General features: G+C 45.0%; 1 protein-coding gene across 8 annotated transcripts in view; it reads right to left on the bottom strand.

Moving 5' to 3' along the window:
- The window catches only part of NF2 (NF2, moesin-ezrin-radixin like (MERLIN) tumor suppressor), a 95424-nt gene that overhangs the window by 48979 nt on the left and 32134 nt on the right, over positions 1-14311 (bottom strand). For all 8 annotated transcript variants that reach the window (XM_073313220.2, XM_073313221.2, XM_073313225.2 and 5 more), the window contains exons 4-6: positions 13960-14043; positions 7127-7195; positions 5975-6057 (exon numbers count right to left, since the gene is read on the bottom strand). In XM_073313220.2, the coding sequence (XP_073169321.1) occupies positions 5975-6057; positions 7127-7195; positions 13960-14043 (236 nt within the window). The remainder of the gene's footprint in view (positions 1-5974; positions 6058-7126; positions 7196-13959; positions 14044-14311) is intronic.

Consider the following 14311-nt stretch of genomic DNA (forward strand, 5'->3'; position numbering starts at 1 on the left):
CCTCAAATGGGAGGTCCTGAATGGTTTGCTGGACCTCATAGGGCAACCCTGAGACTTGCAGCCAGGCCCCGTTTCATAGCCACCCCTGTCACCATGACTCTTGTGGCAGCGTCTGCAGCATCTAAAGCTGCCTGCAAGGCAGCCCAGGAGACTAATTTCCCTTCTTCCACCAAGGCGGTGAACTCCGACCAAGAATCCGAAGGGACGAGCTCCGTGAATTTTGCCATTGCTGCACAGGTGTTAAAAGGGTACCTGCTCACAATGTCCTGTTGGTTAGCAATACGGAGCTGCAAACCACCAGTGGAGCAGATCTTCCTACTCACAAGCTCTAGGTATTTAGAGTCCCTATTCTTTGGGGAAGGACCTTGGAAACCCTGTCTTTCCTGCTGGTTAGCCACATCGATCACCAGCGAGTCCAGAGGCAGGTGGGAGTAGAAATGCTCAAAGCCTCTGGAGGGCACAAAATACCGCCGCTCATTACATTTGGCAGTGGATGGCAGGGATGGCGTCTGCCACAGGGTCTTGGTGGTGTCCACAACCATCTTTATGAGGGGCAATGCTACCCGTGAAGGTCCTGAGGATGCCCACCATGGGATCTGCCTCCTCTACCACCTCCTCAGCCTTGATGCCCAGATCCTGGGCAGCCCTGCAGCGCAACTGCTGTAGGACTCTGTTGTCCTCTAACGCAGGAGTTATGGCTGTCCCTGCCAACACTTCGTCCGGCGACGAGGAGGGGGAAGTGTGTGCTGGTAGTGGAAGCTCCCTACCATCTGTCCCAGAGGGGTCATATGACTCCCAGGGCAGCAGTGGAAGAAGCGGTACTGATGACAGTGCCAGGGCCATAGGCATCGTAACCGGTGTTGGCATCAGTCTCACCAGAGGGAGTTGCATTGGCACACTCACAGGAGCCGCCGGGGTCGGGGGGCCCGGTGCCGACATCAGTACCAGGGCCGTAGGTCCTGCATCAAGGCCGATGTCGACAATGGTTCAGGCATGGGAGACGGGTGCGAAGACGCCGTGAAGGCTGGTGCCAAAGTCAGAGCTGAGCACGGTGCTGGAGTCAACGACGGGGCCGGAGGAAAAGGTATCAGGACTGCAGGCGCCAAGGGCAGATGCGCAGTGGAAGGCGCTACAAAAGTGGTGGAGGCCACCAAAGATGTTGCTGAGCGTGGGCCCTGGGTTCCTCCCTGGCCCTGGTAATAAGCCCGGGGGTCCAGAAGGGCCTCTGAGGCGGGTTCTGCCACCTCATATGCCTGATGCTCCCTTCTGTCTCTACCTGACCTCGCTCTATGACTTCTGCTCCTACCCAAGCAATAGGAGTTGGACTCCGACTCCGAGGTCTCAGACACCGAAGACCACGGAGGAACTGATCCTCGATGCCTCGAACGTCGAGAGCTCGGGAAGCGGGTAGGCTCTGGGGTCGCACATTCGTGGCTTAGCTGGAGAACGGTCATCCGGCTTTTTCTTCTTTTGAGGCACCGGTGCCTACTGTCAGACAGGCCCCGTGAGGAGCCATAGCAGTGCCAAGCGTCCCTGAAGGAATCCTTCCCCGGCACCGAACTTGCCAACGGCGTCGGGGCGCTTTGCGTCAAAGACGACGCTGTAGGGGTTGGGTCTCTTGAGCCCAGGTCAGAGTGGAAGCATAGGTCTGCCTCCATGAGGATCAGCTTGAGCCGCTGTTCCCTTTCTTTAAGCATTCTCGGGCAGAACTCACAGCAGATCTTACAATGATCTTCCTGATGGGTCTCCCCCAGGCATTGTAGACATGACGAGTGCGGGTTGCTTTTTGGCATGCGCTTGGTTCTTGAAACCTGGGGACTGCGGCATGCCATGGCACTGGGGCCGGAGTGAGGGGGGAACCCCCAACAAACACTACACTATACTAAACTATTAACTTGAACACTACTAATAACTAACTATATGCAACGGAACAGAGAAGAAACTTGCTAAGCAAGAGCCAAGAGAAGTTCCAGCCACCGTCACTGGCGGTAAGAAGGAACTGAAGGGGTGGCGGGTCGGCAGGGCTATACATTAGGCGCCATGAGGACGCGACTCCAAGAGTCGCCCAAGCCGACCCAACGGATGCTGCTAAGGGAAAAATCTTCTGGCCAACATGCATGTGCGTGCGCACACACGAACAAGCACTCGAAGAAGAATCATAGAATATGATCACTTATAGTGATATAACTGCATCCACACTAGGGGCTGTACTGATTTAATGATTTTGGTAGAAAAATCTCCTAGCTGAGATAGTTGTATTACACACAAAAAAGTGCGTAGACCCATTCTTTGTTGTAAGCATTATCTCCACTGTGCTGGCAGCCTAGAGAGAGAGGGAGGCTGCCTTGCAAAACTGACTTCTAGTCTAAAGGGCTGATCCAAACCACCACTGTTCATGTTTCCGCCCTCCCCACAATACAGTATTTGTAACTCAGGTCACTCTTCCATAGTCTCTTCCTTTTCAGTTTCCAGCATGACTAGAGCCCTACCAAATTCACGGTCCATTTTGGTCAAATTCACAATCATAGCATTTTAAAAATAATAAATTTAATGATTTCAGCTATTTAAATCTGAAATTTCATGGTGTTGGAATTATAGGGGTCCTGACCCAAAAAGGAGTTGCGGGGGTGTCTCGAAGTTATTGCAGGGGAGGTTGCGGTACTTCTACCCTTACTTCTGCATTGCTGCTGAGCTGGGTGGCTAGAGAGTGGCGGCTGCTGGCCAGGAGCCCAGCTCTGAAGGCAGCACCATCACCAGCAGTGGCACAGAAGTAAGGATGGTATGCTATGGTATGCCATTGCCACCCTTACTTCTGTGCTGCTGCCTACAGAACTGAGTCTTCAGTCAGCAGCCACCACTCTCTAGCCACCCAGCTCGGAAGGCAGCTGCACAGAAGTACATAAGAACGGCCATACTGGGTCAGACAAAAAGTCCATCAAGCCCAGTATTCTGTCCTCTGACAGTGGCCAATGGCAGGTGCCCCAAAAGGAATGAACAGACAGGTTATCATAAAGTGATCCATGCCCTGTCACCCAATCCCACCTTCTGACAAACAGAGGCTCGGGACACCATTCCCACCTATTATAGCTAATAGCCATTGATGGACCTATCCTACATGAATCTATCTAGCTCCCTTTTGAACTCCGTTATAGTATCGGCCTTCACAACACCCCCTGGCAAGGAGTTCCAGAGGTTGACAGTGCGTTGCATGAAAAAATACTTTCTTGTGTTTGTTTTAAACCTGCTACCTATTAATTTCATTTGGTGGCCCCTTGTTCTTGTATTATGAGAAGGAGTAAATAACACTTCCTTCTTTACTTTCCCTATACCACTCAGGATTTTATATACCTCTATCATATCCCCGCTTAGGAGCCTCTTGTCCAAGCTGAAACATCCCAGTCTTATTAATCTCTCCTCCTATGGAAGCCATTCCATACCCCTAATCATTTTTGTTGCCCTTTTCTGAACCTTTTCCAATTCCAAAAAATCTTTTTTGAGATGGGGAGACCACATCTGCACACAGTATTCAAGGTGTGACCATACCATGGATTTAAATAGAGGCAATATGATATTTTCTGTCTTATTATCTATCCCTTTCTTGATGATTCCCAACATTTTGTTCGCTTTTTTGACTGCCGCTGCACACTGAGTGAATGATTTCAGAGAACTATCCACAATGACTCCAAGATCTCTTCCTGAGTGGTAACAGCTAATTTAGACACCATCATTTTATAGGTATAGTTAGGATTATGTTTTCCAATGTGCATTACTTTGCATTTATCAACATGAAATTTCATCTGCCATTTTGTTGCCCATTCACCCAGTTTTGTGAGATACTTTTGTAGCTCTTCGCAGTCTGCCTGGGACTTAACTATCTTGAGTAGTTTTGTATCATCTGCGAATTTTGCCACCTCACTATTTACCCCTTTTTCCAGATTGTTTATGAATATGTTGAATAGGACTAGGCCCAGTACAGATCCCTGTGGGACACCACTATTTACCTCTCTCCATTCTGAAAACTGACCATTTATTCCTACCCTTTGTTTCCTATCTTTTAACCAGTTACCAATCCATGAGAGAACCTTCCCTCTTGTCCCATGACTGCTTATTTTGCTTAAGAGCCTTTGGTGAGGGACCTTGTCAAAGGCTTTCTGAAAATCTAAATACACTATATCCACTGGATCTCCTTTGTCCACATGCTTGTTGACCCCCTCAAAGAATTCTAATAGATTGGTGAGGCATGATTTCCCTTTACAAAAAACATGACTATTTCCCAACAAATTATGTCCATCTATGTGTCTGACAATTTTGTTCTTTACAGTAGTTTCAACCAATTTGCTCGGTACTGAAGTGAGGCTTACTGGCCTGTAGTTGCCAGGGTCATCTCTGGAGCCCTCTTTAAAAATTGGTGTCACATTAGCTATCCACCAGCCAGTTGGTACAGATGCTGATTTAAATGATAGGTTACATATGACAGTTAGTAGTCCTGTAATTTCACATTTGAGTTCCTTCAGAACTCTTGGGTGAACACCATCAGGTCCTGGAGACTTATTACTGTTTAGTTTATCAATTTGTTCCAAAACCTCCTCTAATGACACCTCAATTTAGGACAGTTCCTCAGATCTGTCACCCAAAAAGAATGGCTCAGGTGTGGGAATCTCTCTCACATCCTCAACAGTGAAGACCGATGCAAAGAATTCATTTAGTTTCTCCGCAATGGCCTTATCGTCTTTGACTGCTCCTTTAGCATCTCGATCAACCAGTGGGGCCAGTGGTTGTTTAGCAGGCTTTCTGCTTCTGATGTATTTAAAAAAAATTTGCTATTACTTTTGGAGTCTTTGGCTAGCTGTTCTTCAAATTCTTTTTTGGTCTTTCAAATTATACTTTTACACTTGATTTGCCAGAGTTTATGCTCTTTTCTATTTTCCTCATTAGGATTTATCTTCCACTTTTTTTAGGATGCCTTTTTGCCTCTCATTGCTTCTTTTACTTTGTTGTTTAATCACTGTGGCTCTTTTTTGGTTCTCTTACTATGTTTTTTAAATTGTGGTATACATTTAAGTTGAGCTTCTATTATGGTGTCTTTAAAAAGTTTCCACTCAGCTTGCAGGGATTTCACTTTTGGCGCTTTACCTTTTAATTTCTGTTTCACTAACCTCCTCATTTTTGGGTAGTTCCCCTTTCTGAAATTAAATGCTACAGTGTTGTGTCACTGTGGTGTTTTCCCCGCCACAGGGATGTTAAATTTAATTAGATTATGGTTGCTATTACCAAGCGTTCCAGCCATATTCACCTCTTGGACCTGATCCTGTGCTCCACTTAGGATTAAATCAAGAATTGCCTCTCCTCTTGTGGGTTCCAGGACTAGCTGCTCCAAGAAGCCGTCATTTAAGGTGTCAAGAAACTTTATCTCAGCATCCCTTCCTGAGGTGATATGTACCCAGTCAATATGGGGATAGATGAAATCCCCCATTATTAGTATTGATACCATACCATGCCATCCTCACTTCTGTGCTGCTGCTGGCAGGGCACTGCTTTCAGAGCTGGGAACCTGGCCAACAGCCACCACTTTCCGACCACCCAGCTCTGAAGGCAACACAGATGTCAGGGTGGCAATACTGTGACCCCTGCCTAAAATAACCTTGTGACCCCCCTGCAACTCCCTTTTGGGTCAGGACCCCCAATTTGAGAAACGCTGGTCTCCCCCATGAAATCTGTATAGTATAGGGTAAAAGCACACAAAAGATGATATTTAATGGGGGGGGGGGTTTCACATTTCATGGTCCGTGATGCATTTTTTATGGCTGTGAATTTGGCAGAGCCCTCACCACAACCTACCAGAGGCACTTTCTTAGCAGAACTCGCCCATAGCCTGCTAGGGATCTTGGAGACCCCATTCACACTCTGACTGCTTGCTCACTGAGGGGCTAGAGAATTTACACCAGTCAGTGGCCTACCTTAAACAGACACTCACCTTGCCCTGCCTCGATGTTCTGCATACCAGGCTGTTATTCTTTCCTCCCACATTTCTGGAGTCATCTGGTACAGGTTAATTACCTGAGAGAGACAGGCAGAGAAATCCTCAACTCACATTGTCCTACCTGTGGCTTTGACTCGTCACCTGATGAATGAGCCAGAAACAGAGAGCCTCAACCTCAAAATGCCCTTCTTGTCCCCTGACATGCACCATCCCAACCTTAACATCTGAGCTCCAGTTCAGATGCCTTTCCAACTCCCTTGTGACTAAGCTAAGCTCAACCCTGCGCTCTAATTAACCAGCTCTTAGTTAGCCTTCCTGAGCACATCACACTCCAACCACCCCCATAGCCAACACCAGGACACCTGCAGAATGCAGCTGCTATTCTGGCAAAAGCCAGTGGGCAGAAAACATTCACTTCCATATTTATTAAAATATTTTAGATACAGATTAAGGTTTCCTCATTCAGTATGGCCAGGTTTACACTACAAAGTTCTGTTGGCATAGCTCTGCCAGCCACAGAGAGTACCTCTACACTGCAGCTGGGAGGGAGCTGTGTCCTCCCTGCCTGGGGACACAGACTTGTGCTAGCGGGGCTCATGCTAGCACAGCGGCATGGATGCTGTGGCTTGGGCTGGAGCTCAGGCTCTCAAGCCTCAACCGTCATGTGGGCTTAAGAGCCCGAGCCACAATCTCCACACTGCTACTTTTAGCACTCCAACTCAAGCCCTGCTAGCAAGAGTCTGGCCACACAGGCTGGGAGGCTCACTCCCCACTGCACTGTAGGCATACCCAGAGCTATGCCAGCAAATCCCACAGAGTAGATGCAGCTATGCCAACAGAAGAGTGCTTCTGCTGGCACAGCTACTGTCATTCGGTGAGGGGGTGGTGTTTCTATACCTTCTGCTGGTATAAGCTGTGTCTACACTAGGCTGCTGTGCTGGTACAGCTTTACCCAGAAGACTATTTATGGCCAAGGGGCACAGCACATTGTATAACTTGCCTCAATAAGGGAACTTTGATCAAGAGAAAATAATTTACCGTTGTGGCTTTTATAGGTAGTCCTACAGGGCTATTCCACAGAAGATGCCAGTAAAGTCCTAGAGACCCAGCCACGAATTTAGGCTTCTGCCTGGTTGAACTCCTTACCCGTTTTGGAAGCAACTCCTCTTGTGCTAAGAAGCCACGCTGATGAACAGTGGGATCGTAATCACCATACTGAAAAGAAACGCGAACACTGCATGTTTAAGATGGTGACAACACACAAAGACTCCCTCTGAAGATGCGATAGAAACTGTCTACACTCTTGAACTTTAATTCAATATCACACACCCCTAAAATAACCACTGTGCGAGAGTAGAGAATACAGTTGGCCAGTGTGTCAGCCCCATAGGTTTTCTTTGTGATGTTAGTGTTGTTGTTTGGTGCAGGCCTGGAGACCAACTACCTTCTTTTATCTCCAGAGCAGCTGGATAATAGTACAGCAAACACCCCTCTACAGCTCCCAGCAGTGGGCCTCAGCCCTGCCCTCAAGGGTCACCCTATAGCAGCAAGAGGGGAGTTTGCTCTTCATAGTCATTCAGACCTTGACCTCTTAGCTGATGCGGTCCACAAGGGGTCCAGTTGCATCAGTGGTTTTTGTGGCATGGACCAAGACCAGCAAGTCATTTGATGCAGCTGGCACCCCCTTTCAGTCACGTCTCAATGTCCTATTTAATAAGTTTAACATTAGGAACATTTTTTTAAAGAGAGATTTCAATGGACAGTTGGGGACCCTTCTCAGACAGGAGTTTGTCCCACTGCCAGAAGTTCTCTTACTCAAATTAGGTCACAAAATACTACTCTTATTTGAAAAGTGTGCCCAATAATTATTCACGCTAGTTTAGATTATAAATCATTTCAAGCTTCATATAAAATGAAATTGGCAAAACAACCACTTCAGATATAAAGAGCATCTGTTAAAGATTCAAATGCTGAATGCCTCTGCAGTGTGTGTAAAATTCAACGTTCCTCCTGCACAGTACGCAGGTCATGTAATGGCCAAGCCACAGTGCCTGAAATGAGTCAGATGACTGAAAAGGAGATGATTTACAAGTGATATGTACAGGAAATACTTAGATTTTAATTCATCTCTCAATGCAAGAGTCACAATACGGCATCATCCAATTAAAGACAGGACACCATTTCCCTACGTCAGTCATTTCATGATGAAAATGCCCTTCATCTCTCTTTCTTGAGGGGAACGTTGCTTGGAAAGAACACACAGTAGCAATTGTTATAAGACAGACAAATAATAACACACAGCAACAATAGGAAGTCAAGAGACATTCCAAATCAGCCTCCATTTAACTCCTGAGCTGCAACGACATACACTAACAAAACACCAGAGCTCAGAATCAACAATCTATACATATAACCCCTCAGCAGCAAAATGGTCAACATCTCATACAAGTGGAGATTAAAGACAGAATTATTGATTTAGAGCCAAGACAGAGGAAAAGGTTGCAAAGATGCAACAATCAACTGACTCAGATGTAAATTAATACAACAGAGATACCATTGGCCTGATCCTGAGAGGTGCTGAGCACCTGGCAACTCCCCACTGGCTTCAATCATAGCTGCAGGTGCTCAGTGCTTCTCAAAAACAGGCTGCATATATGGATCTACTGAACACATGTCAAACTGAGAAATAATAATAAAAATGCAGGAGTTGGGAGGGAAAAACAACTCCCATAAACTTGGACAGGCAGAAAATAAATTATTTCTGGTTGGAAAAAAAAATGATAAATAGTATTAATATGATTATTTTAGGTTGTGATTTATCATGGGGACCCAAGACTACGTGTGGATTATGTGATTTTAGTACTGTCAAGGATGTCACCACATCCCAAAGGAATGTGTGTGCAGGGAGCAAGTCTGGATGAGAACATTCATTATTCAAAAATGAAAATCAACAAATGGCTGAAATATTGCAGGATATATTGGTTCAAGTGATTTGGCAAACATATTAAAAAAAACCTTTCAATTCAATTATAACTCAAACTGTCATGGCAATTTAGTTCTTGTTAATTGAACTATATGATTAATATTTGCGTTTATACTTTGAGATTATCTTTATATCACTCAGACATCCGGTTTATATTGTACTGTATAAATCTGTGTACATTAATATTTTGAATATACATGCAATGCATTATTTATTTAGGAAAGAAATAAAAACAAATAGGAAAAAAATAACTCTTGCTGGAATCCTACAACATCAGAGAGGCTGAACAGGCTTAGAGTCAGAATGACTCTCACTGAAAAAAAAAAATAGGAAAATCTCTCTGTGATTTTTTTGTTTTCAGCAGGGATGTATTTTTCAATAGATTCTGTCCTAACACTTGCTATTTAAAACTGAAGACTATACCAACATTTGAAAATGGTGGAGGTGATTTGAAAGCAACACTGGAGGGAAAAATTCCCAGTAATTCCCAGAATGAACAGAGCAATATTACAAATAGACATTTTTTTTTTTATTTCTCTAATGGCTACATTGTTATTATAAAGGTAAAACAGCAACACAAACATGCACTTACCAGTCAGCGAAATCAAACGTAAATGCATCTGTTTGCATTACTGTTAAGCACCTGCCTACAACAGCCAGCTGATCATTAGGGAAATAAATGCCTCTTTTAGTGGCTTCATCCCTACCTCTAGAGGCCACTCAGGTGAGAGACCAGCAGTTAGAATTTTCTCTCTTCCTAGCTCTGACCAGCACCAGCCCAACTGAAGGAAATAAGCCAGGAGTCCCAGCTTCTGCTCAGCCAGTAAAGGGCAGTGGTGAGGTCACTAAAGGAAGCAGTCATGGAAGCACTGGGATTAAGATAAGAACACAAGAACATAAGAATGGCTATACTGGGTCAGACCAAAGGTCCACCCAGCCCAGTATCCTGTCTACCGACAGTGGCCAATGCCAGGTGCCCCAGAGGGAATGAATTTAACAGGTAATGATCTAGTGGTCTCTCTCCTGCCATCCATCTCCACCCTCTGGCAAACAGAGGCTAGAGACACCATTCCTTACCCATCCTGGCTAATAGCCATTAATGGACTTAAAAGAGAACTGGATAAATTCATGGAGGTTAAGCCCTGTTATAGTCCTAGCCTTCACAACCTCCTCAGGCAAGGAGTTCCACAGGTTGACTGTGTGCTGAGTAAAGAAGAACTTCCTTTTATTTGTTTTAAACCTGCTACCCATTAATTTCATTTGGTGGCCCCCAGTTCTTAGATTATGGGAACAAGTAAATAACTTTTCCTTATTCACTTTCTCCACACCACTCATGATTTTATAGACCTCTATCATATCCCCCCTTAGTCTCCTATTTTCCAAGCTGAAAAGTCCTAGCCTCTTTAATCTCTCCTCATATGGGACCTGTTCCAAACTCCTCATCATTTTAGTTGCCCTTTTCTAAAACTTTTCTAATGCCAGTGTATCTTTTTCGAGATGAGGGGACCACATCTGTACACAGTATTCAAGATGTGGGCATACCATGGATTTATAGAAGGGCAATAAGATATTCTCCATCTTATTCTCTATCCCTTTTTTTTTAAATGATTCCTAACATCCAGTTTGCTTTTTTGACTGCCGCTGCACACTGTGTGGACATCTTCAGAGAACGATCCACGATGACTCCAAGATCTTTCTCCTATTAGTTGTAGCTAAATTAGCCCCCCCATCATATTGTGTGTGTAATTGGGGTTATTTTTTCCAATGTGCATTACTTTACATTTCTCCACGTTAAATTTCATTTGCCATTTTGTTGCCCAATCACTTAGCTTTGTGAGATCTTTTTGAAGTTCTTCACAGTCTGCTTTGGTCTTAACTATCTTAAGTAATTTAGTATCGTCTGCAAACTTTGCCACCTCGCTGTTTACCCCTTTCTCCAGATCATTTATGAATAAGTTGAATAGGATTGGTCTGAGGACTGACCCTTGGGGAACACCACTAGTTACCCCTCTCCATTCTGAAAATTGACCATTTATTCCTACCCTTTGTTCCTTGTCATAGAATCACAGAATATCAGGGTTGGAAGGGACCTCAGGAGGTCATCTAGTCCAACCCCCTGCTCAAAGCAGGGCCAATCCCCAACTAAATCATCCCAGCCAGGGCTTTGTCAAGCCTGACCTTAAAAACTTCTAAGGAAGGAGATTCCATCACCTCCCTAGGTAACGCATTCCAGTGTTTCTTCCAGTGCTGTCTTTTAACCAGTTTTCAAACCATGAAAGGATCTTCCCTCTTATTCCGTGACAACTTAATTTACGTAAGAGCCTTTGGTGTGGGACCTTGTCAAAGGCTTTCTGGAAATCTAAGTACACTATGTCCACTGGATCCCCCTTGTCCACATGTTTGTTGACCCCCTCAAAGAACTCTAAGAGATTAGTAAGACACGATCTCCCTTTACAGAAACCATGTTGGCTTTTGCGCAACAATTTATGTTCTTCTATGTGTCTGACAATTTTATTCTTCACAATTGTTTCAACTAATTTGCCCGGTACTGACATTAGACTTACCGGTCTATAATTGCCAGGATCACCTCTCGAGCCCTTCTTAAATATTGGCGTTACATTAGCTATCTTCCAGTCTTTGGGTAGAGTAGCTGATTTAAAGGACAGGTTACAAACCATAGTTAATAGTTCCGCAATTTCACATTTGAGTTCTTTCAGAGCTCTTGGGTGAATGCCATCTGGTCCCGGTGACTTGTTACTGTTAAGTTTCTCAATTAATTCCAAAACCTCCTCTAGTGATAGCTCAATCTGTGACAATTCCTCAGATTTGTCACCTACAAAAGATGCCTTAGGTTTGGGAATCTCCCTAATATCCTCAGCTGTGAAGACTGAAGCAAAGAATTCATTTACTTTCTCTACAATGACTTTATCGTCTTTAAGTGCTCCTTTTGTATCTCTATCGTCCAGATCCTGAAAGTCAAGGGGTATTTTTTGCTGCCCTCTGGTGATTCTCTAAGATATCACAGCAGAGGTAGGAAACCCTGCTTAAAACCATGCTGCACCTTACAAACTAAACATCAAGCACAATTCAATAGTGTGTTAATAAGCATGTGGCCAATAGAGGAACTGCAAAAGTGGCTGGAGCAGGAGAGAGGGTACACTGAAAATACCACATATGTCTTACCTAACTTCAGCCTGGCATTGAGCATGTGAACCGTAGTGGCAGTCGCTGGGAAACTAATGGCACAGAGTGTTTACTCAACAGTTCTACTATTTTTGTGATCAAAAGAGTCGCTGTGGGCTTGTCTAGACATACATACATGCTGCACTGCTGCAGCGCGTCTGGTGAAGACACTCTATTCCAATGGGAGAGAGCTCTCCCATTGGCATAATAAAACCACCTCTGCAAGCGGCGGTAGCTACATCAGTGGGAGAAGCTCTCCTGCCAACATAGCACTGTCTACATGACAGTGCTATGTCCGTGTAACTTATGTCACTCAGGGAGGTAGTTTATTCATCCCCCTGAATGACATAAATTATGCCAACATAAGCTGTAGTGTAGACACAACCTGTATGTATATTCTGTATGAAACAGGAAATGAGAGAAATCAAAACAAATGTTTGCTCATGCTCTTGAATACAAGGGTGCTGAATGAATATTCAGTACAATGCTTCTTAGAAAATAAATATTTTAAAAGATCCATTTCCCTGGCTGATAACCGCTCTAAACAAAATTATAATGCTTTGTTAAAAACAGAGACAAGATATTGTAGTTATAAAACAAATAAAATCCAAAAGCCCTATACTTTTTTTCCCTCAATAAGTCCCAATTTTTATCAATATATACTTATGTCAAATGCCACCCAACTATGCAGAGGTGGCAACACTAATGACATAGGTAGTCTGAACAAAGGGGTAGGATGACACGACAGGCGAAGGGCCAGGCTGGTAGGGAAAGACAAGGGGATAAGTGTTGGTTCTACAAAGACAGTGAGACAAATTCTCCCTTCTGCAACTGCAGTTCATAAAGAAGAGGAGCCATCATGGATAGCTCGAGAGAAGCAAGATGTCTCTATGCCCAGTGTATCACTAAGCACTGCTCCACAGCCACTCTCTCATACATAGGTGGAGGGAGTAGGCCAGTGGTGTAGCCAGTGGATCCATGAAGTACACCACTCCTTTGGCCAAGAGCTCTGATTAGTAGGCATGTAGAAAGCTGTAAGCGTGACTACAGCCTGCAACTTTCAATAGTGTCACTGTGGCTGCTCCGAGTTCTGACTCTGTGATCCCTTCTCCTCCCTGCTAGTCACTTTCATATCGGTCCCCAGCACAATTCAGGTTTAGTATGCAAGACAAGAATTTGGCTCAAAGGGAGGAAACCCAATGTCTGCTGAGCCTGTGATCTGGCTAGGCCAGCTGTAACAAGAGAACCCATGATCTGATGCCTAAGAGAAAGGAAGAGGGGAAAGAAAAACACCTCACTAAAGTTATTTCCCTCACCCCAACAAATCTGCACTACTAACAACGTAAGATGGACTGGAGCAAGGCTTGGGGCCAGCAATGGAGGGTTTATTTAATTCCATGGTGGCAGTCCAGCTGGAGGGTCTTTGGCAGAAAGAGGAGTTGAAAGGTGCAAGAGTAGGGGTTAGAAATGGCTACTGCAGAAAGCAGGAGTGGGGTATGATGACTTATCTCCTGTAGCAACACCAGCTGGCCTGGGTACTGCAGTTTATAAGCGCTGCCCTCGTTACAGAGTCCTAATAGGGGATGCAGGGTCTATCCTAAGGACCGAAGGATCACTAGCACAGATTAGGCTATGAAGCTGGCATTCCTGCCATTCACTCAAGCCTGCACAAATCTAGCACCGCCCCAGTTCCTCAGCAGATGATGGTCTATCACGGAGCATCTGACACCTCAAAAGGCATGAGGAAATAAAACCAAACCACTCAGACACCAATGGGCTCATGGGAGATTTCCCGTCATTCCTCTGTGCCTACCTTGGCTTGGACGGCATAGGAGGCCAGCAGCACAGATGCCTCAGGAGGACAGTAGATCTTCTCATCTAAAATCTGCTTCTTTACCTGAGCAAAGCAGCAAAGGAGATAGAACACTGCTTTAATGGAGCTATTCAAGGCGCAACCATCACAGCAGATGGCTGCAGTTTGTTTTAACTAGGGCTGCCAACCAGCCAGTTAAAGATTTTCCTCATACTGGGCACAATTCTGCCTGATGCAAACTCTGGCACTCTTCAGGGAACAGGCTCAGGTTTCCACAAGCCACTGTTTTCAGATGGATTTATGCAGTGGCGAATTAGTCACTGGACCCACAGGGCCCGGGGGCCTCTGGCTT

The sequence above is a fragment of the Lepidochelys kempii genome, chromosome 15 (genome assembly GCF_965140285.1).
Source record: "Lepidochelys kempii isolate rLepKem1 chromosome 15, rLepKem1.hap1, whole genome shotgun sequence".
Classification (NCBI taxonomy): Eukaryota; Metazoa; Chordata; order Testudines; family Cheloniidae; genus Lepidochelys; species Lepidochelys kempii.